The following is a 24,835-nucleotide window of genomic DNA, read 5'->3' on the forward strand; positions in this document are numbered from 1 at the left end:
AAAAAAAAAAAAAAAAAAAAAAAAAAGAGAGAGAGAGAGTGTTGGCAAATCCAGTGAGTTTTCAATCTTTTAAACTATAGTCCCATTTGAAGAAAACATTAAATACATAAGAGGGAAAATTCAAATAATATACATAAAAAATTTTACCTAAAGGCTAGTTATATGGTTACCTAAAGCAAATTCTTAAAATTTAACATTGTAAACATTAAAAAACTTTTAAATATTTTTAAAATAATTTTTTATTAATGAGTAGCAACAAAAACTAATAACTTTAAAACAAAACAAATATTTATTGAGTGCAGTCAGTCGTCTGTATCCATGTGTATGTGCAATAACTAAAGATTGAACCAATCATTAATTTAAAGTATTTGGAAGAAAAAAACACTTAAAAATAATGCAACAATTAAAAGAAATCAAATTTTTAAAATACAGTATAACAACGATGTAGCATTTACAGTGTATTAGGTATTATTGGTAATCTAAAGATGATTTACAGTATATGGAAAAAAGTCACCAGGTTATATGCAAATACTGTACCATTTTATATGAGATACTGGAGTATGCATAGATTTTGTATCTGAGGAGGCCCCAGAACTAATCCCCTGCAGATACCGCAGGACAGCTGTACTTACTTTGTGCTAAACACTGAACTCAAAGATACTCGAAGATAATAATGTAACGATAACTGAAACACATTCAGCACCCAAGGAGCTTACAATGTAGTGGAAGATATAAATGACACAGTCTGTGAAGGGCCATAATCAGGATATGTAGGGAATGTTGTGGACACACTTTGGAGGGAGGGATAGATTTAGCCTGGTTGTGGAGGGAGAAACAAGCAGACATCCCAAGAAAGAAGCACACAGCAGAGTGCAGAAGGTTCACCCATGAGGTGAATGGGGAAGGACAGACATGCCAGGAAAACCCTTCAGCCTGTAGGGAGGCCTGCAGTCAAGACAAATCAGAACCTGGAGTTTGAGAATTTCAAGCTGTTCAGGAAGACTGAATACAGGAGTGTCAGTGGGAAGGGACAAAATGAAGAAGAACATAGGGACTAGACAAATCAAGTTAAAAACAGACACTCGGTAGGCCAAATACATACCCGGAAAGGTATCGTGCAGAGACCTAATGGATCCTAACCTAACAGAGTTTCACAGACCTGAAATACTAACATTTTAAAGGAATGTGTCTAGCCAAAAGCCTCGCATAAACACACACACAAAATGCGCATTTTTCAGCCAGGCGCAGTGGCTCACGCCTGTAATCCCAGCACTTTGGGGGGCCCAGGCTGATGGACTGCCTCAGCTGAGCTCAGGTGTTCAAGACTACCCTGGGCAACACAGTGAAACCTGTCCCCACTGAAGTATAAAAAATTAGCCAGGTGTGGCAGCCTGCACCTATAATCCCAGCCACTTGGGAGGCTGAGACAGGAGAGAGAACTGCTTGAACCCGGGAGGCAGAGGTTGCAGTGAGCAGAGATCACGCCATTGCACTCCAACCTGGGTGACAGCAATTATGTGTCTCAAAGAACAAAAAAAAATCAGCATTTTTCAGGAGAAAGTATGATTAGTCAGCAAACTCCAAATATTATTGTTCAATCTGCAAGGCAATCTGTACCATGACGATAATTCAGCATAGTCACACTAAACTGTCAAATTACGTAACTCAATCATTCATTCATTCAATAAATACGTATGCATTAAATCTCTACTGTGCATAATTTTCCACTCACTGGAGACAGAGTAGTAAATAACACAATCAAAAAGGCCCTGCCCCATGGAGCGTATATGCCAGTGAGGGGAGACAATTAAAATACAAATAAATGACCATTTATATATTTCAATGCCGATTAAAGTTACAGAGGAAAATGAGGCAACTAAAAAAAGAGAGGGAATGGTAGAATGTTTGCAATTTTAAATAGGATGATCAGGAGCTGTGGGAAAGTATTACAATGTTTGAATGAAGGGGAAAGAAGAAATGAGGCAGGGGAAAGCAAACAGCCTTGTGTTTACAATGTGGCTCAGGCTAGAGAGACAGAATGAATATGTGAGGTGCTCCCGTCAGGTGACAACTATACTTCTCACGGTTAAAGTCTGCTTTACTCGCTAGTTATTGAGCTTGATAAGCCTGGGTTTTTTAATCTTCAATGCTGAATGCCAGACATGGGTCCATAACAAATTTACCAAGTCACTGAATGCCACTCGATGGGGTTTTTTGGGAAAAACCAAATGACTTCAGTCAACCTTCTCTACTCTTTGACAGCGGTGCAGAGGATAAACCAGAAACTGGTGAGACTACAGAAAAGAGGTCTACTGACAACACAACTGCTACCGTTCAGGAGGAAGTGAAGGCACTGGCTTCAGAGAAACAGCAGATGGTGACGAGGAAGCTGTTCACCAGTTCTCAATGAGAAGCAGCATGAAGAAAGAACAGAACAGAAGGAAAACAACTGCAAATAAGAGGGAAGGGGGATGAAGTCGGAAGGGGCAGAGCAGCTTCAGTCTGTGGGAATGAGACGTGGTTCTCTAGGTAATTAGTGCTCCCTGTGATTGAGGAAACAAGCCCTTCATGTCATTAAATTTTTAGACAATGTTTCTTTAATCTGATGGACTCATAATTTAAACAATGCAAAAATTTAACACATGCATATGAAACAAAGTATAAATGAGTATACCAAGAGTTCTAATCAAGGACTTTAAATCAAGGTGTGGAAATAAAAGAGTATTTAATATTCAGTCGTGATGCTCCCTTTCCGTTTAAAGCTCAGAAGAATAACATTTTAAAATATGCATCTCAAACAGTTAATAATCAAAGCAAGGTTAGTACCCTGGGCAACATTTGCTATACCTTTACTGAAAAAAACAGTTGAATAAGACAAATAATCTTAACCATTCCACAAAATAAAGTGCTATTTTTTTTTCAAAGATTTTAAATAAGGGTATAGCTGGGAAATGAAATCCATGTTTATTACCAAAAATGAGGATAATATTAAAGTTATAAAACCCTGCTGTAAATATAAGTGTAGCTGACATACAGGAAACATTTCAGGAGAAACTGTATTCAAGCATATCTTGTGATTTTTCTTTCCCAAGAACATGTTCAGCTACTTTTCTATGTCACATGTCCAAAAAAAAAAAAAAAAAAGATAGAAATGTACATCCATGAAAAAAAAAAAAAAAAGAATTCACGAAATGTACTGAATATTTTAGGAGCAAGTTTGAGAGTCGCTTACCCTGTATTGATGGAAATGATTTCTATCAGTGGATTCTTCCTAATCTTCGGCAAATCCAATCGTGCTCCCCCCAGCCGCTTTCCATTATCCTTCTTCTGACCCAGCAGTCTCACAGAGTGACCTTCAAATCAAGCACATAAATATACATTAGCAAGATTCACACACTTCACTGTAACTTAATGCTTTCAACAAATGTGTTCATTCAGCTTCTTTTTGGGAGTGGGGGAAACAACATAGAGGAGTGAAGTGTGATCATTTCAACTTAAGAAATATTGTCAAAGGCTCGCGCCTGTAATCCTAGCACTTTAAGAGGCCGAGGCGGGCAGATCACGAGGTCAAGAGATGGAGACCATCCTGGCCAACATGGTGAAACTCCGTCTCTATAAAAAAAAAAAAAAGAAAAGAAAAGAAATACTGTCAAAAGGAAAAACAGCAGCTGGACGCAGTAGCTCACGCCTGCAATCCCAGCACTTTTGAGAGGCCAAGGCGAGTGGATCACCTGAGCTCAGGAGTTTGAGACCAGCCTGGCTAACATGGTGAAACTCCATCTCTACTAAAATACAAAAATGAGCTGTGTGTGGTGGTGGGTGCCTGTCATCCCAGCTTCTTGGGAGGCTGAGGCATGAGAACAGTTTGAACCTGGGAGGTAGAGGTTGCAGCGAGTCAAGATGGCACCACTGAACTCCAGCCTGGGTGACAGAATGAGACTCTGTCTCAAAAAAAAGGAAAAACAGCTGTCGTCAAGGCTTACTTGCTGTGCTTATACTTGCACATATTTATTTTTCTCACAGATGAGAAACAGAACACCCTCAAAATATCATTTCTACAGGTATAAACACTCCGTAGCATAGGCCAAATATGCATGTGCAGCAGGAAGGCTTTGCTTGGGCACTGGGCCGACCTGCCACTATGTTGCAGAAAAAATGAGTTAATAACAAAAAAAGCAAAACCAGAGTATCTGCTCAAAGCAAACAAATCAAAGAAGTAAATAATTAAAAAGCTGAGATAAAATTGCACTTTAGGGCTGGAATTTTTTAAACAAAAAATTTTAACTTATTTTTACACAATGTCACAAAAGGAAATGAAGTCACCACTACGTGCCATTAAAACATTTGTAATTTTTAAATTTTGGTATCTCACACTTGTAGAAAAAGTGGAAGACCAGTATAAAAAAATCCCATACCCTTCAGAAATTCAATTATGATTTTACCATGTTTACTTTGTCATTTGTTCTTTCTGTATGGACATATTGTATTTTGGGTTGTTTTTTTTTTTTTTAAGTTTTTTTTTTTTTTAAAAGACAGGACCTTGCTTTGTTGCCTAGGCTGGTTTTAAACTCCTTGGCTCAAGCAATCCTCCTGCCTCTACCTCCCAAAGTGCTGGAATTATAGGTATGAGCCACTGCGCCTGGTGTACACATACTGTTTTTATAATTTTACTGAGGTATACTCTATAGCCTATAAAATTCACACACTATGAGAGTAAGAGTAAATAATTTTAAATACATTTATAAAGTTTTGGCCAGGTGTGGTGGCTCACACCTGCAATCCCAGCACTTTGGGAAGCAAAGGCAGGCAGATCACTTGAGGCCAGGCATTGGAGAGCAGCCCAGCTAACATGGTGAAACCTCATCTTTACTAAAAATACAAAAATTAGCTGGGTATGGTGGCATGTGCCTGTGGTCCCGGCTACTAGAGGGAGTGAGGCAAGAGAACCGCTTGAGCCTGGGCAGCAAGGTTGCAGTAAGCCAGGATCATGCCACTGCACTCAAGCCCGGGTGACACAGCAAGACTCCGTCTCAAAAAAAAAAAAGTTTTATAGTAATCACAATATCTCAATTTTAGAACAGAAGATGTTAATGTTCCAAAATTGAATGGAATAACTGAATGGAACATCACCCCAAAATAAGCATTTTTGGGGGTGATGTAAGTGTTCTAAAATTGAACTTATTAGAGTCTATCTCTAGTCCTATACCAAATACAGGGTATTTTGTTAATCCATTGACCAGCTGATTGACATCTGAATTGTTTCCAGTTAACAGCTCCCATAAAAATCTTTCTGTCTGCATTCACATACAAATTTTTGTATGGACATATGTTCTATTTCCCTTGGTTATATTCCTAGGAGTAGAACTGGTGGATTATGTGGTAAATTTGTATTTAAAGTTTGAAGAAACAACTGTTTACCAAAGTAGTCATACCATTTTATATTCCCAGCAGCAATGCATGAGGTTTTGAGTTTCTTCATATCCTTGCCAATACTTAGCACTACAACTTCTTTACATAACCACCATTCTAATGGGTGTGTAGTGGTATATGAACGTGGTTTGAATATGCATTTCCACAGTGAGGAATGATGTTGAGTACCTTTTCATGTGATTATCAGCCAAACGTATTTCTTTTTCAGTAGAATGTTATGATGATTAGTTTTACATATCAACTTGACTGTGCCACATGGTATCCAGATATTTTGATATTATTTTTGATATTATTCTGAATGTTTCTGAGAGACTGTTTCTAGATTCGATAACATTTGAATTGATAGACTGCATAAAGCAGGTTGCCTTCCCAGTATGAATGGGCCTCATCCAACTAAATAAAGGTCTCCATTAAAAAAAACAAAAAGGTTAAGAGTGATCTCCTCCCGACTGGCTGTACGAGCCAGAACATAGGTCCGTTTCAGCCTTCAGACTCACGCTGAAATATTGGCTCTTCCTGGGTCTCAGGCATGGCAACTTGTGGGCTGTAACTTACACCACTGGCTCTCCTGGTTCTCAGGCCTTTGTACTCAGACAGGAACTACATACACATCAACTCTCTGAGGTTTCCAGCTTGCTGAATGCAGATCTTGGGACTTCTCAGCCTCCATAATTGCATGTGTCGGTTCCTTACACTACATCTCTTTCTATGCATACACCCATTGGTCCCAACTAATAAAAATGTCTACTCCAGTATTCTGCTGGTATTTTAATTAGATTACTCGTCTTATTGAGTTTTAAGAACTATCTATATATTATGGTTATAAGATCCTTATTAGATGTATCATTTAAATATTTTCTCTCAGTCTGTGGCTTATATTTTCACTTTCATGATGGTGTATCTTGAAAAGTATATATTTTTTCAATTTAATTAAGTTCAATATATCCATTTTATGGCTTATGTTTTTGGTGTCACATCTAAGAACTCTTTAGCTATATTAAGGGCACAGAGATTTCTCCTGTGTTTTTTTTTACATGTTTTATTGTTTCTGTTCTTATATTTATGTCTAGAATTCTCTTGTTTATTTTTATGTACAGTGAAGGCCTAAGTTCTTTTTTTTTATATGGATATTCAATTGCCCTGGTGCCATTTCCTTTCCTTCTTCCTCTTTTGTGCTACTGGCTCACATATATGTATATAACTATGTATGCATAGTTGTATATAGTAGTACCACTTATCCAGGGTTTTGTTTTCCATGGATTCAGTTATCCACAGTACAGTATAATAAGATATTTTGAGACACACAGAGAGACCCCATATTCACACAACTTTTATTACAGTGTATTATTATAATTATTCTATTTTCTTACTATTGTTGGAAATCTCTTACTGTGCCTAATTTATGAATGAAGCTTTATCATAGGTATACATATACAGGAAAAAACATGGTACATATAGGGTTTGGTACTCTCCATAGTTTCAGGCATCCACAGGGGACCTTGGAATGTAGCTCCCATGGTTAAAGGGACACTAAAGTAAAGCTAAAAATATGGTACTATAATTACGTTTTATACCACTGCATGTTTTTTTTTTCCATTTTGTTTTCTATGAGACAGGGTCTTACTCTGTCACCCAGGCTGGAGTGCAGTGGCACAATCACCCTCACTGCAGCCTCGACTTCCTGGGTTCAACCGATCCTTCTGCCTCAACCTCCTGAGGAGCTAAGACTACAGGCAAGTGCCACCATGTTGAATTACTTTTTAAATTATTTTTGTACAGACGGGGGTCTTGCCATGTTGCCCAAGCTGGTCTCAAACTCCCAGGCTTAGGTGATGCTCCTACCTTGGCCTCCCAAAGTGCTAGAATTAAAAGTATGAGTCACTGCACCTGGCATATATATATATATATATATATATATAAAATAAAAATTTGAAAAATGTTTACCCATATAAAAACCATTTCTAGCATTTTTCATGGCTCCTTAGAATCAAAGTCATCATCCAGTGCCTCTTCCTTTCTGCCTGACAAACTTTCAATATTTCTTACAAAGCCCTTTCCAGTTTCTGCTGCATGTGCAGAAGAAACAACTTCTGGTCAACTCAAGGTATGAGGAGAGTTTCACAAGTCTCATATCACTATCTCAGCTCCCAGAATTCCCTGTTGAAACCCTGGCTAGTTCATCTGTCCATTGCTTGCACCAAAGAGGTCAGTACCTTCAGTCCAGTGGAGCTGCCGACCTCCCCTATTGCTTGCCATCAAAATCTCCGCTGTGCCTGACAGTTCTCCAAAGCCACTGAGCCGTCTTGGGAGCAGCATGGAAGCTGTTAGCTTTCATGGCCTGCTTTGCCCTCGCTGCAACCTTGCCCACCGAGGAGAGGAGGGAAAACGGAGCAGGCCCAGCATAAATACCACAGACTCACACTGTTTTTATCCAAAGTTCAGTTTTTTCATGAATAAACACTTCTCAGTTTGTTGAATGCTTTTAGCTGATTTCCAGAGTACTGGCATGATTTTTTTTTTGACTGCTTTTTCAGCTTTAGCATTGCTTTTGAGAAGGTTTGTTGACCTCCTCATGCCATAATAACAAAAGCATATCAAAGGCAACTTTTAAAAAGCAATCATTAAAATAATTTCAAATCTATAACTAGTACAGGTGTAAGATTCTTAGTAGTTAGGTACATGTTTTACCGCCTGTCATTTCAGACAGCTTTATGGCTTAAATATCTTCAGTACAACTTTTCACAACCAAAAGTAATAAAACCATCAGTCATAGCCTTTTTGCACTACACACTTTAATAAAAAACATTTAGTACTTTATTCGTTCTGAAAATTTATGCTCTGATATAGAAACATGCTAAAGTCAAGCACGCATTTGGCATGTCGGATTCCACAGATTTTCAAGATAAGTTAAACTCGCCAATCAAAAGCCCAGTTAATGAAGAGGTGAGCAACACTGGCATGCTAACATAACAGTTCTCCAAGAGATGCCGAGAGTTCAATAATGACTATGCAAAGGCATGCTATTTTCATACTTGCATGAGACAAATTTCATTATATCCTACTGAGATTCCAGTAATGTGCAGCCTGTGCTAATAACATTTGATAAATTATTCATCTTCACTATCTACATGCAAATAAAGGAAAGAATCTCTGCCTGATGATATAATGAGTTATTTTCCAATCCAATGATTCATTAAAGAGCAGCAGACCTAACAACAGTCTGTTTTTTTTTTTAATTGAAAACTACAGCACACTAAAGACAAAGTAGGAAATAACATGTCACTTGTTCTATCTGGCCAAAGATGAAAGGAGGGAATTTCAACCCTAAAACAATGATTTGTTTAAAAATGGAGTAGCAGAACAAAACTTGCATTTGTAATATGCCCCTTTCACTTAGCAATTCTCTTTCAAACCGATCTGCTGTTTCAAATAATTTCCTTAAATCCATAAACTATACAATAAACATGAATATTATGAATCCTTAACTGTTTCATGTGCATTTATCAATACTGCTGCCATCTAAAACAAACTTGTCAGAATAAAGAATAAAGCTGAAAGAGATGTCTTAAAGGAAGCAAGTCTTTGGAAAGAAAAGGAGAGAGAACAAGGACTCAGGACCAGAGAAACATGCTGAAGGAGCTGAGACAGAAAAGGGAAAAGGGAAATCGGGAATTTCTGGAGCAAATTTGTCCTGAAAACAAACATGCTATACTTATGAAAGGACCGTGAGGCCAAGACCACAATGACACGGTCACACCTTCCTTCTTTATTTGATCCTTTCTCGTGAGCCACTGAGGCCTAGCATTGTGATGGAAAAAGAATGGCTGCTCGATTGATGAGCAGTGGTTTATTTTGGGACTGCTGTGAATCAGTCTTACGGTTTGAGCAAAGAGAAAGAGAAAAGAAAGCAAAACAGTATAGAAGAGAAAAAGGGAGTAAGTTTTTATATCATTTCAATCCCGTGTAATAAGAAATTAAAGGAGGAAATATTAATAGGAGCAGTTGGGGAGATGACACTCAGTGTGACAGGATCAACTGATAATGACATGAGACCACCGAGGAGATGGTGATAAATATGTAAAGTGACTGAAAGAAATATGAAACTTTAATAAAAAGATGAGAAAGGACGACTGGCATGTATTTAGAATGAGACATAATCAAACATTATATTTCTGAGATCTTCTTATCTTTTCCATTTTAAATGTAAATTCACATTTCATCTCCTCTAAATAATGATCAAATATGTCTCAGTGGGTTTATTAACCCTCTTTAATAAACATCTCTCTGAGGTGTTACTTACAAGCGTCAGATACAATTCAACCCTGTTAAAACCAAATTCAATTTTAAGCCCTGAGGTTTTCAGCAGTTATTTATGAATCAGCTACAAAACCTGATTCCATGCTGGTTTTTACATTTGATCTAATCCATTGAAGAATGTTACTAAATCATTTTACCAGCTAAAATTATTATATATTACAAAAATTTGAACCAATAAGATAGCTTTTGATATAATTCGCTGTTGTGTGCACATTTCCGAATTCATAATACTGAAATGCTATGAGAATAGAAACTAAGGCACTGTATATTATTTGTACAATAATTGCTATACTAATTGAATCAAAGTCCAATGCTATCTATTGATCTTCAAGAACAAAAATGTTTTCTAAATTTCACGGTGCTACCTGCATTGAACGGTGTTAGAACCAAGGGAAAACATCCCACCCACATATACTAGAAAGCCTGGCCTGTCAGCGTGTCAGGAAGCCAATCATAATGGTCATTCACAAATAGAAAAGAACCAACTCCTCGAACATAAAACCATACATTGAGTGAGTGATAGAAATATAATTAGCTACAAAATATATCTATTAACTAAATTATGCTGCTACACACAAACCAATCTTCTCTGTTTGGTTCTCACATTCTAAAGTGGATTGCACATACTAGCTTTAGAATATCATTCATATTACCTAAAAATCAATAATGTGGCAACTTGGACTCCTATTGTTTATTTTTTCCCTTTTATTTTTTTCTAAAGGCTCTATAAACAGCCAGACTTTTCTTCAGTATTTCATTCACCCCATCTAATTTTTTTAAAGGCCATTCGCTGTTTTCTTAATATGTGACCACCCACCTCTACTACCACCAGAGAGGACTCACGCCAAGGCTTGCTGGTTTTATTTTTTATCTCCTGAGGGCTAGTCTCACCTCGCACAAATTTGGTTCTATTAAGTACCCACTGAAAAGACTTGTCTGAACCCTTGCTCCGGGTCAGGCTGCTGGAACTATTCCTAGTAAAGCAATCCAACACGATGATGAGGGCAGAGGGCAGAAGACTGGCAGAAAATTCAAGAAAAAAACATTTTTTCAAAATGAATAAATGTACTGCACATATCAATTCTCACTAAAATTTGATCATAACAATTTGAATTTTATTTAAGAATATTAGACAAAAGTGTCCAATTTAATCTGTTTTTCTACAAAATGTTCATAGTTACCACTTAAAGTGTCCTTAATAGGAATTTTAACTTCTCAGTTACAAAGAACAACAAAAGTATAGTTAAAGTTTGTCTCTACTCCATTCAATATCATTCTTCATACACAGGTACTTCTTAGGGGGAAAAAAAAGGTAGGTATTCACACTAAAGTGTGACCCTCCCTTGAAATATTCCATCTCAAAAGAAGAAAAGAATATAAGACATGGAAATTGGGTTCAATGGAAGAAGCAGCTTTGTCACAAGTCTAGCCTGGAAAACTTTACACAAAATGGTAGCATTGACTCAAAAACACAGAATCTTTACAACTCAAGCTCTAATTCTTTGCTACAGAGATTAAACCCTTTCCTTTTTCAGTAAGAATAAAGCGTTTGTTAATCAGAGCAATGACACCTAGAACAATATATTAAAATGACAAAAGAATAAGAAGAGACTGCCCAAAAAGAACTCAAAGTATAAATCCGAGTATAAGTAAAGAGAGTCCACTGAGGTACTGATGTTACCAAGCTGCATTTCCAGAGTTTAACAAAGCACAAAGATTCCAACACCTTACCTGATGGACTGGGGAGGAGGCTAGGGTAAGACCACAATACATAGTTTAAATCCCTAGAAATCTGAGAACTGCTTATTATCAAAACTCCTGTTGTATAAAAAGTACCTACTTTATCATCTGCATAATATAAAATTTACGTTTGGACAACAATTATACAAGAGAACATAGATAGATGAAAACATTTATTGGGATGGAATGTTCTTAGGCAATTTTTTTCTCCCATGTGCATATTATCAATGGTTTAACTAATAATTATTTTAAGTTACATTAAACAAAGGATATGTGTGACAAAGTAATCTGCATAAGCAAAATGTCCTCTTACTCTAATGGAAATACCTTCTGGGGGCAAATTACAATAACCATTTAATTTTATGTCTTATTTACTATAACTTTTGCAAGCAGATATGTCTTTTATGACAGTGGAAGTAGATTTACATGGCGTCAATTTATTTTTTCAGAATCCAAATCAAATGTACATCAAAAGAGTTAAAAGTCAAAGCAGTCCCATGTCAATAACTCAACGTTAGTAATGACCCTTAATAGAACTCCTCAGATCATTGGCTGTCTTCCTACAACAGACTCTCCTGAATTCTAAATTTATTAAATGGCTCCAAGTCTTTGATATTTACAGCAATAAAGCTATGAGTGCTTCTGTTTCTGTATGTAAAGCATCCACAGCAACAAAACAGAACATAATGATTTCTCATGCTCAGACCTATATTCCCAAAGATACTGTATCCAGTGATGAAAGCAAAGCAGACCTTACAAAGGACAGCACTCAAGCTGCTGGAAAACGAGAATAGAAAAACGTACAAGACATGAGGAACTCATAAGCCACATTTAACTCTTAAAATTGAAGCTCAGAGTCCCACTGAATTAGGCCATTTCATGCATCTCTATAGAAGAATACCTGAGGCTGGGTAATTCATAAAGAAAAGAGGTTTAATTGGCTCACGGTTCTGCAGGCTGTACCAGAAGCATGGTAACAGCTTCTGCTCAGCTTCTAGTGAGGCCTCAGGAAGCCTTCAATCATGGCAGAAGGCAAAGGGGGTGCCCACCTGTCACATGGGGAGAGCAGGAACAAGAGAAGATGGGAAAAGGAGAGATAACACACACTTTTAAACAACCAATTCAAATGGGAATTCCCTATGGGCCAGTACAGCACCAAGCCTCTCATGAGGGAACCCCCCAACACGATCCAAATACCTCCCACCAGACCCCACTTCCAACAGTGGGGATTACAATTCGAAATGAGATTTCGAAGGGACAAACATCCAAACTATGCTGTACTCACTTTCAATCACAAATGAAGACAAGTCTCCTTGTGCTAACTCAACTCAAGCCACCATAAAGTGTGACAGAAGAGATGGGACGCAGTAAAGGCTGCAGAGTTGTCCCATCTATGTATCTTAAAAAATGCCTGTCAGACCTTGTTGACCTTCATTTCACTTCCATTCAAGAACTGAATAATCTTGGACTGTGGGCAATATAAAGACAATCTAAATGAGAGGAGGCCCCTGGAGCTCACTCTGCTTTAAATTCACTCTCTTAGTCCTCGGCCCCTTGAGATCAGTGCTATCGCTGCCTTTCTATAGAAATGGGAACAGCGAAATAAGCTTAAAAATACAATTAAAACAAAGAGGATGTACACTTTCTACTGCAAGTCTCTGTATTAATATACATGCAAAACTGAAACAAAAGTTCCATAATGCCATAGGTGAGCTTAGAAAATGAAGTATCTATGAAATATTACTTTTTAATATTTAAATACAACATAAAAACTTGCAAAATACACCCCCTACCAAAACAAAACACAAAAACAACATTCTCTACCTTAAGCCATTACTTTGACTTCTGCCTTAAAAGGACTCAAAGTCTCGAGGAAGGCAGACTGCTGAAGAAGTAAGTGGAAAGAAGTGTCAGAGACGACCTGACAGATGTTTCTAAGTACAGAAACACCACGAGGGAGTGTGATCGGCTCTTCCAAGGGAAGTCAGGAAACGCTTCAGGGAGAGGCAACACTGAAGTCTGGGAGGCAGAGCAAGCAAAATACAAATTATATACATGATTATACCTATTGTACAGTACCTTTTGCTAGAATTCCTGCTTTTCACTGGTTTTCCACTTCTTAAAACCAATCTAGTTAAAACCCTATCACTTAAACTGGGTTTCACTGAAAAGATTTATTAAGACTTGGCAGGAAGGGGCCCCATGGTGACAGACCACACCTTCAAAAATGAAAATGCTCCTAAAAGTAATTGATGAAGTAGAAATTATGTGGGCTTGAGATTCTTAGTTCTAGACAAAAGACTAATCAAACATTGTTTTAAAATTTAATTTTAAAAAATGATAGTGTTGGTCATGGACTGTTAAAGATTGAAAGTTATAACATTAAAATACTTCTGGTTACAGCTACCAAACTTCTGTGCCCTAAATACATAATCAGGATTGAGAATACAAGATTTAAGACATATCCTTAAAAAAGTTGCAGGATTTTTTTTTTTACACAACCATTTGACAGTAAAAACTATATATACAAAGTGTGTTTTACATTAAAACCTTCAAAATTTATTCTTACAACACACACAGAAGAAATTTCTCCATAGAATCTTTTCATTTGCCTTTCTTTGGTTGGCTTTTTTATCGGTTGCTTATAGATAGAGGATATGTTCACTCACTCATTCCCCAATGTGAGGTATGTTCTACCTTTACAGCACAGTATGACTAAAATAGTCTACTCAGAATTCTCTTTAAAAAAATTAAGGATATCTTCATTAACTCCTTACAAAAGAATGTTTTATGTTGGAGCAAAATAAAATGGCAAATGAAACAGAAAAAAAAGTGAACAAAGATAAAAGAGGAAAAAGACACATGAAGGAACAAACTATTTAAGAGAAGATCTAAAAAGAACTTAAAAAAAGTGAGCAGTGATCTTAAACAACAGGTATCAGAAAAGCAAATAACAAACGGGCCTCACTTTCCTATTTCCGTCTGTTCAATATGAACAGTTTCACAGAACAGAAAAGCGGGTTTCAGATTAGAGCAGACTGCTGCCTGGCTGCGTAATCAGTAATGCCAAGCTTCCCGTGGAGCAGAAATGAATTCATGTATATGAAAAGGGCAAGCTACAAAAGAGCTAGACAGAAGTTAATTACAGTTACTACCATAATTAAACAACTGTACTCCTATCAAAATATACAGTGCTAATGACAGTTCTCCAAAGCAAGATGGCAAGGGCGTTTTCAAAACTTTCAAACACTAGGAGTTAAAGTCCGATCCCATTTCTTTTAAAAGCTCTAGAGGGCTAGGAAATAGGTCACAAATAATTGCACTGATAATGATGATCAAGGCCAGGCGTGGTGGCTCACACCTGTAATCCCAGTACTTTGGGACAAGACAGGGAGTTTGAGACCAGCCTGGCCAACATGGTGAAACCCATTTTCTACTAAAAATATAAAAATTAGTTGGGCGTAATGGTGCATGTCTGTAAACCTAGCTACTTGGGAGGGTGAGGCATGAGAATTGCTTGAGCCTGGGAGGTGGAGGCTGCAGTGAGCTAAGATTGCACCAAGGTACTCCAGCCTGGGTGACAGAGCAAGACTCTGTCTCAAAAAAATTAAAAAAAAAAAAAAAATGATCAAGTTTGTGAATGACTTGTTAAATATATAAATTAGATTAAAGGTCATCCCTATGAAACCACTCATTTGCATGGTGATGTACTTTCCTGGCTGTGAGCTGGTGGGAGAAGGCATAGGTAATGAACCTGGAACCATACATGGTCCTGGGTGAATGTCAGCATGTTTGCTCAGGGACCATGGTACACAGCCAAGCTGCTTTTCCATCTCAGGACACTGAGTGATATGATCCTTACCTGTCTAGAACAGTGGCTTACCACGGCAATAAATCTAGGTGAGTGGCTGCAGGGCCAACTTCCCATCTCCCAGTTTCCCCATAGTCTGCATTAACCAGTCTACCATCTCCCCTCTCAGGTCAGGGGTCCTCTCAGCCCACCATCCCTTTCCCAGAAAACTTTTTTGAGAATTGCTACTTTACGTAACGTTACCTACATTAAATCCTCTCAAATCACTTCTTCTGTCAGGAATCTAAGTTACCAAGACTAAAACTACATCTCTCAAAGTCCTGAAAATAAACACCCTCCTGGGTAGAAATGAACGCTGCTTCAAAGAGGCACAATGTTTCTGAGTAACACTGGGAAGCATACTCCCTGTCACTGCCCAGAGCTGCATTACAACTGAATGTTGGAAGGGTAAAAGAGTCCAAGAACCGGGCTTTACCCAAGACCCTCTTCACTAGAAAATACAGAGGTATAGCAGAGAAGAATGCATGGTACCTCTGCAACAAACGTCCTCAGCTTCACTGCTTAAGAAGGAGGCACAGGGAAAGAAAGAGTAAAATCCGGCACATAGAAATTGGGATGCGAGATAAAGGCTGGTCACATTCTAATAAATTCTGCTACAGATCACTATCTAAAGTGCCAAAAACTATTCTAATGATAGACTCCAAAATTGAATTTTATATTACATACGCAAGCACTTCAAGAATTTCAGAGTAGAAGTGACCTTCCAGAAGTAGAAGTAGAGACACAACCTGCAACTCAGGAAACTGAGAACCAGCGAGGTTGTAAGGGTTGTCAAAGGTGGCACTGTTAGTAGTACAAACAAACATTTGCACACAGCTCTTCATAGTCTCAATCAAGGACTCTCACCCACCACAGCAGCACCCATGAGCACCCATCACAGCAGCTGACCTTTCAGTGCAGCTTCAAGAACTGGTGCACTTTAAATTTCAGAATTACAATAAAGATTTAATGTGTTACAAAGCATCTTTTATGAGAACATTTTAATTACTATTTCTTTATTACTCAATACAATGAATACTTTGTTATAAAATGGTAGTACTGAGATAAATGTCTTTAAAATAGCCAGATATCGAGAGGATATCCAGAGTTGATAATCTAACTGAAGATTCTCCAAATGAGTTTTCTCCCCATCAAACTAATATATGAAATTGATATTTAGTCTCTCAGTCTCCAAAGTAATTAGTACATATCTGCTGTATATTTTGTAATGTGTTACAGAATGAAATTTAAAAGAAAAAATGTGTAAATCCCCAAATATTAAATATAAAATGTTCAAATTGATTAAACATTCTTATAACAGTCCCGTAACAATTAGAAATATTAGTTTTTCTAAGAAAACATCCATGACATCACTAAAAAAAAGTTCATCCTACATCTAATTATTCCAATTATCAAATACATTTTTTCAAGAAAAAGAGAAAGTATGTTTTAAATTTCTTTTCTACCCACATCTGAGCCATCAAATTACTTTGTGGTTCCAGTTTTCACTTGACTGTGATATAATAAATTATTTCCCTAACAATAAAATCTTTGTTTTTTTTTTTAATTTAAAGATAATAATTTCTATGTATATTTATTTTCCTATCAAAGCTTTAAATACTAAAGCATTTCTAACATGACCTGGTTTCCTCTTTATATTTCTATTTTTAGGGAAATCAGCTATAAAGTACTAAAGAAGAATTATCAATACAATACAATTTACTATTGTGCTGAGAATAATCAAAGCAAAACAGAAAATATCACAATTAACCTACAATTTGTCCTGCATTTGAAAAATGCAATGAAGTTGCTAGTATTTTTTTTTCTTTAAGTTTACAGTCTCATCTATTCTCACTATATTTTACTAACCAAAAACAGTGGATTCTGTAATGAAGAATAAAATTTCGTCAGTCACGTAATAAAGTATATGATACATATGCAGTGTATAAAAGCAGTGTAGCAACTGTCAATTCTCTTAAAAGTTAGTTATAATAAAGGAACAATATCATACAAAAAATGTTATTTTAGTCTTTTCATTTAAAGCATATTAAAACTCTTTAAAATATATACATTAAGTGACCATTTTGTATGGAAGCCTCAAAATATGATCAATTGATCTATTTGATATTTTTTTTGCTAAATAACTCCTGTAACAAATCTATAACATCTAAGTATAATACAAATTCTTTCTGGGATTGATGCTTTATATTATTTATGTATTAACAAAAATTAATATGATTGAGAATTGAGAACCCTGGGAATCAGAAATTGCCGTATCTGAAAATACTAAATACCAGAAATAAAAATTATTAAAATATAGATGTAAAAACAAGGATGTTCAAACATATATTTGCTCATGTTAACAGTTTCACAAAAGTCTAAATGATAACACACTTTTAAAGACTTAACAATACTTGTTGTCTCACCTTCATGAAATCTGCCAAAACACTACCAGGACTCACCAGAGTTAATATGTAAGTCTAATTTAACAGTAGGTAAGTCCTCGTTAATAGTTAAACAAGTTAAGATGAAGATACGATACTGGACAGGCCAGTGTGACTAACAGTGGAAGGTCTGTGTCACAGGAAGCCTGTGAGGTACAAGCCTAAAGTAATTTCCTTTCCTTGCTTACAACAATCAAATCTAGTGAACCACTATAACAGCATATTATGTGAAAGCTACAATATGATTACCAACCTAAACTATTCAACACTATGTACCAGCTCACCCCATTAAAATCCCAGAATTAAGAAATCAAAAGTTAGAGAAATACCCAAATCCTCATATAAATAAACTCCATTAATGATGACTCGTGGTTTCAAATAATAATAATTTAAAAATGCATCTTTAAGCAGAAAAGGAAACATAAGCAATCAATACACTAAAGCTGTATAATTAAATTTAAGATGAACAAAAAGCACAGAAGACCATTCTGAAGCCACCACAAAGCAGCAGAGTCCACCTGGGGGATTCATTTAGGCATTCAGTTTTCTAAAAGCTTTAATGGCTAAAAATATTAGATAAATGTAAAGTTACTTACCATCTTCATTTTTAAAAAACCAGTGAACTTGACCATTTACCACGTTTAAAGAAGACTTTTTCTAGAGCAACTATTATATACTTGTAGCTGCTGCTCAGTATATGTGTAGCTAAACACTGGACTGATAATTTGGCCAATACAGTTATAAAGTTACAGAAATATATACAAGACAACACATGCTGGTTTCACTTACAGAAAGTCCTTTTCCAAACCAAGGTATAGAATGAAGTGATGTAAAAAATCAACTAAAAGTCTTATCGTAAAACTTTTTTGTTTGGAGCCATAAAGAAATTAGTCTATTATTGTTTTTTTAATATTATGGTTTGAAAAATGCTATCTAAGAGAGATACAATGAATAACAAGGAGTTCATCCTAGACATAATGTATGTAGATGTACGGACTACAAATAAGTAAAGCTGGAATCCTATTGTTAACCTGGGGAAAATAAAGACGGAGATATGAAGAATAGAGGACAGCAAAGCAGATAAGCTGACTGCATTTAAGAATGTAACCACTGCCTTTGCAATTGGAAATGCAAGTTACCAAACTGTAATCATCAAGTATTCATAAACTTAAAACAAACAGGCTTACTGAAAAAAACTAAATAAAGTAATAAATTCCTTGTTCCTTTATTTACTAGAAGGTAGAAGTTATTCTGTATTTACTTATACCAATGAGACCAGAAAGTATTCCTAATATGTAAGGCAATGCACAAACTTTTCTCTACTACATTCAGACTATCCTAACTGTATCAGAGATTACACATAATGAGAGGATGCATAAAAGTATTCTTTCAAGGCATATATTAAAAATCAATAAAAAAATTATTTTATTGAAAAGCAACTATTGAAAAAGCAGATGTGCTTTCGTAGTCCTCTCCTAGATACACCATGCTACATATCTAAGCTCAATCACTTATTCACTGAGTTTGGAAAGCATCCTCAAGTAAGTCTGCGTTGGGCTCTGTAAGGTGGTTATTCAGTCACTAACCCTGATAAAACCACCCTGGATATAGTTCTGTTTCCCAGTCTCAACTTATGAATAGTTTATGCTCTAAATAAGTACCACATGCTAAGTACAAAACCTTGCAGAGTGAAGATTAACAGCAATGTCTTAAATAAGAAAGCTGTTTGGTGAACGTACTCTGGAAATTTCAGTCAGTCTAATCCAAGATGGCATCAATTACTGAGAAGTTAGGAAAAACAGAAAATCAGTGAAACTTGCAAATTACACCACATTGGGAAAACCCTGAATTACCACCACTTAAGGCATTTGGAATTTGACTGAATGAAATGCCAGCAAACATAATAATTACAACAGGGATCTCAACAGAGGTTGACTGTGGAAGAAATATGACTTAATGATGAAAATAGTTTTCTAATTTCAATAAGTAAAATTTACTTGCAATAATTTGTCATAAGATGTCCAATTAGACTTATCTTTCTAAAAAGATAAGATTATTTGTAATAATTTTTTTGTTTAGAGGATTTCACACACTCTTTTTGGAAGAAATGCAGATTTATATTCCTTTCATAGTTTTCATAACAAAAAAAAGTTTTTAATGACCATATGAGCCAAGACTAAGTAAGTATGAATATTTTTAAAAGACAGAAATAAATGTGAATCCACTAGACACTGCATTTCCTTCCTTACATTCAGTTCCACACCTTGTAAAATGTTGAAAGTGATACAAGAAAAAAATCCTAAATTCATTATAATTTCATATCTCCTGAAGCCAAAACCACAAATGAATGGAATTTTCAGGCTGCTATTAACATGATGATCCATTCAGAATAAGTTATCAAAAATTCACCATTTGGATACAGTCAAGACAGATAAACGAAAACATGCCTTTATGGTTTTATGTTAATTGTAATAGAGCTTAATGCTTTTAGTTATCAATGTACCTTATCAGTACAGTTTTTAAAATACTACTTGGTATAACACAAGCAGCAATAAGAATAATGCAATCAGGCTGTGACAGAGGCTATATGTCTAAAGCCCCTTCTAAGATGAGATACGAAGACAGCCCAACAGGGATCAAATGTGGAAACAAGAGGGTTATAGCAAAATCCTCTTGTCAGGCTGTATTCCATCTGGACCTTCTGGGCAGAGCCTTGCTGCTCCACAGCTAACTTCTTATCAGTCGGGGTACCAGCAAAGCAGATGGCTTGCTGCATAACTAAGAAGATTTTCATAAAGGAACGATTTACTAAAATCTGGGCAGGTTTAGGAAAACCAACAGACGATGCAACACTTTAAGGCTAGCAACAACGGGGTGCTGTTACCATCCTAGAGGCAAGGAAGAGAATAGCTGCAGAAACCTGGAGAAAGAGATAAACAGAGAGGGTCACCAGACAATTGCTGTGACCCTGGGGTAAGGAAACCAACCTACCCAAAACAAGCAGGGAGGGAGGGGGGGATGGGAATGAACACTCTTATCGCGCTCTTGTCACATTCTCCAATTGGCTGAATCCAACTGGGCATGAGATGGCAAGAATCTTACTGATCAATCCATACAGGTCAGATCACGGACACAGATCAAGGTGGAGAGGGGATCTGGAAGGGCAAGCAGAAGATGCCCACTTCTGTGGAGGACCATAAAATAAATGTAAAGCACAGTGAAAATACATCTAAGAAACATCAAGCAGCAGAGGTGGCTGGAGCAATGGGTATGGGCATAGCATTCACGGACAAAAAAAAAAAAAAAGTGAAAATAGCAGCAAGTCTCAAATTAATTTGGTGGATAAGAGGCACCGCTGAGGGTATACACACAGGAGAATAAAATAATCCCAGGTTAATGGTAGCAGAACAGCAGTTAGATTGAAAGGAGTGTCACTGGATGGCAAAGATCAGTTAGATTATTCCAGCAGTTCATGTATTAAAGAGGAAGTAAGAGGTAAGCATTAACATTAATGCCGTAATATGTTCTGGGTACTTCAAAAGTCTTATCCATTTAATCCTGCCCATTGTTAGCTGAGAAAACTAAGCCTCAGAAAAGTAACTTGCTGAAAGACAACCAACAACCACCTAACTGCTATAAAAACCACATTATTTCAGTGACATGTTGTCTGAATGAAGTACTGGCAGTAGAAATAGAAAGCGAAGAACAGAAGTTGACTGATTGATAAGCACAGTTCTCCATTAACTAAGAGATCTCAGAAAAATCATGTAACTCCTTCACAGCTCAGCTTCCTGATCTGCTAACTAAAAAAAACTATCAAAATTATTCCTTCCGACTAAAAAAATTCTCCTGTTGCATTACAAAGACTTAATTTATCAGACTTACCATCATCTAAGCAAACCTGCCAATTAATATCCCCTTCAACTTAATCTTCTACTCACTTTCATAGCTAAATGCAAACACAATCTCTCCAATAAATCCACTCAAGTTCCACACTCATCAGTAAGAAGCTATCCCTGACTGACTGAGCCTGAGAGTAACAGGTCTTACATGCTTTCCTATAGAAAGTATCTCTCCGAGCCATTTGGAAAACTCCTAAGCACACTGTTAACTACCATTAATTTTCTAAAACAGATTTTATTTTTAGAGTAGTTTTAGATTCATAGAAAACTCAGCGGAAGTACAGCGTTTCCATACATCACTGCCCCCACCCCACACAAAGCCTCTCCAACTATCAACATCCTACACCAGAGAGGTATGGTTGTTAAAATCAATGAATCTACACTGACACATCGTTTTCCTCAAGAGTCCACAGTTTATATTAGGGTTCACTCTTGGTGTTGTTCACTCTAAGGGTGTCAACAAATGTATAATGACAATTGTCCACCATTATATCATCATACAGAACAGAATTACTGTCATAAATATCTTCCGTTTTCTGCCTACACATCCCTCCCTACTCTCTAACCACTGGTACCAGCTGATCCTTTTACCCCCTCCATACTTCACCTTTTCCACAATGTCAGGTTAGCTGGACTCATACAGTATGCAGCCTCACAGATTGACGTCTTTCACATCATGGTATCCATTTAACATCCCTTTAGTCTATTCATGGCTTTTTAGCTCATTTCTTTTAGTGCCAAATAATATTCCATTGTCTGCATGTACCACAGTTTCTTTATTCACTTACTGAAGGGCAGTTTGTAAGTTTCAGCAATTATGAATAAAGCTACTATAAACATTGTGTGTTTTGGATAGACCTAAGTTTTCAACTCATTTGGATAAATATCAAGTAGGACACCTGCTGGATTATGTGAGACTGTGTCTAGTTTTAAGAAATTGCCAAATTGTCTTTCAAAGTGCCTGTACCATTTTGCATTACCACTAGCAATAAATGAGAGTTTCTGTTGCTCCACATCCTTGCCAGAATTTGGTGTTGTCAATGTTTTGGATTTTGACCATTGTACTAGATGTGCAGTTGTAATATACCACTATATTGCACTGTTGCTTTAATTTGTAACTCACTAATGACAGACATATGATGCTGAACATCTTTTAATATGCTAATTTTTCATTTGCATATCTTCTTTGGTAAAGTGTCTGTTCAAGTCTTTTGCCCATTTTTTAACTATCTTGTTCCTTTTCTGAGTCTTAAGAGGTCTTCATATATTTTGGATAATAGTCCTTTATCAGATGTGTATTTTACTAATATTTTCTCCCACTCTGTGGCTTATCTTCCCATCCTCTTGACAATGTCTTTTACAGAGTAAAAAAATTTTCAACTTAATGACATCCTACTTGACAATTATTTCTTTCATAAATCATACTTTTGATGTTGTATCTAAAAAATCACACCATCACCCAAGATCACTGAGATTTTCTTCATCATCATTAATTTTTAAAAAAAATTATTGAGTGGACTGTATATACTTGGTACTCAAGATAATGGATAAATAAGGCAAAAATACCCTCAAGTATCTTAAATCACTGCTTAAAACACTCAGTCAAATAACTTTTAAGGTAGCAAACCTCAATGGGGAGAGGGCAGAGAAACAACAGTATCGTGTGGGTCATGGTACGATGTTCAAGTACAGGCTTTGGAGCAAAACTGCCTGGATTCAAATCCCAATGCTGCCACTTACTAGCTGTACACCCTTGTGTCTCAACTTTGTCCTCTGAAAAATGAGGAAAATATTTATGCTCACTTCACTTCACAGTACTACTATGAAGATTAAATGACTTAACCCGTGTGAAGTGTTTAACATAGTGCCTGTCACACTGTAAGTACACAATAAAAGTTAGTATTTCCAGATTCTCCAAGATGGAGTTGAACTGATTTGTAAAAACATTCAAATTATCATTGCTATAAATTTTTAGTCCTGATATTTCATTTTATTTTGGAACATCAGAAGAAGATTAAGGGCCGAGCACAGCAGTTCATGCCTGTAATTCCGCACTTTTGGAGGCCATGGTGGACAGATTGTTTGAGCCCAGGAGTTCGAGACCAGCCTGAGCAACGTGGCAAAACCTCATCTCTATTTATAAAATAAAAAAATATCAAAAAATTTAAAAGAAGATTATGGTGTAGTTTCATTCTCATATTCTCATAATCTCCTTTATTAGAAATTGATTCTGTGATAATCTCTGATAAAGCAATGATCCAAAATTAATGAATAGATGCATGTGAAAAGTAGCAGACACCACCCAGAAGGAAAAATACAGCATTAAAATTTCCAGTTTAGCAGGTGGAGACTATCTGTGCAGTTTTTTTTTTAATATATTAACTTCTCATTTATTACAAAACAGTTAAGTGAGACTTTCAATTCATTTAATATTTCAGTAACATATTACTGGTTTTCATTTGTGCTGATCTAACATAGGAAAAAGCCTTTAAAAAATTTAAAATTATACCCAGAATTGCAGATGACTTATTGCACAGTGACTTCAATAACAATCTATGTCCGTGAGTGTTGGCTAACAAAATTACCAAAGCCTAATTCTGTTTTCTTTGTGTAATTTTTAGTGTAACTAGAAAAATTACACCTTGAAGTAGTATCAAAATTATTACCATTAAAAGTACTTAAAATAACAACTAATAATGTGATATAAAAATGTCCAAATAAAAAAACTCCTTATTTTATTCCAATACAGGGTCTTGCTTTGTCAACTGGGCTGGAGTGCAGTGGTGCAATCACTGTTCACTGCAGCCTCAACCTCCCAGGCTCAAGCAATCCTCCCACCTCAGACTCCTGAATAGATGGGTCTACAGAAACACCCCACCAAGCCCAGCTAATTTTTCTATTTTTTGTAGAGATGAGGTTTCGCTATGTCGCCCAAGCTGGTCTTGAATTCCTGGGCTCAAGAGATCCAACCACCTCAGTCTCCCAAAGGACTGAAATTACAGGCATAAACCACCACGCCCAGCCAATTTCTTTATCTTAAAATGGATTAAATTATTTCAATCTGAAATTCAAAATAAATTAATTTTATACAAAAATAAAATATTTTTTTAAAACTATGACCTGATAAATTTCTTCTTTTTTTTTTTTTTTTT

At 36.3% G+C, this 24,835-nt stretch overlaps 1 protein-coding gene across 6 annotated transcripts in view; it reads right to left on the reverse strand.

Moving 5' to 3' along the window:
• CDKAL1 (CDK5 regulatory subunit associated protein 1 like 1) overlaps positions 1 to 24,835 on the reverse strand; it is a 717,953-nt gene that overhangs the window by 459,412 nt on the left and 233,706 nt on the right. For all 6 annotated transcript variants that reach the window (XM_017544096.2, XM_017544095.2, XM_037744111.1 and 3 more), the window contains one exon: positions 3,233 to 3,353. In XM_017544096.2, coding sequence (XP_017399585.1) covers positions 3,233 to 3,353 — 121 coding nt within the window. The remainder of the gene's footprint in view (positions 1 to 3,232; positions 3,354 to 24,835) is intronic.

The sequence above is a fragment of the Cebus imitator genome, unplaced genomic scaffold (assembly GCF_001604975.1).
Source record: "Cebus imitator isolate Cc_AM_T3 unplaced genomic scaffold, Cebus_imitator-1.0 Scaffold165, whole genome shotgun sequence".
Classification (NCBI taxonomy): Eukaryota; Metazoa; Chordata; class Mammalia; order Primates; family Cebidae; genus Cebus; species Cebus imitator.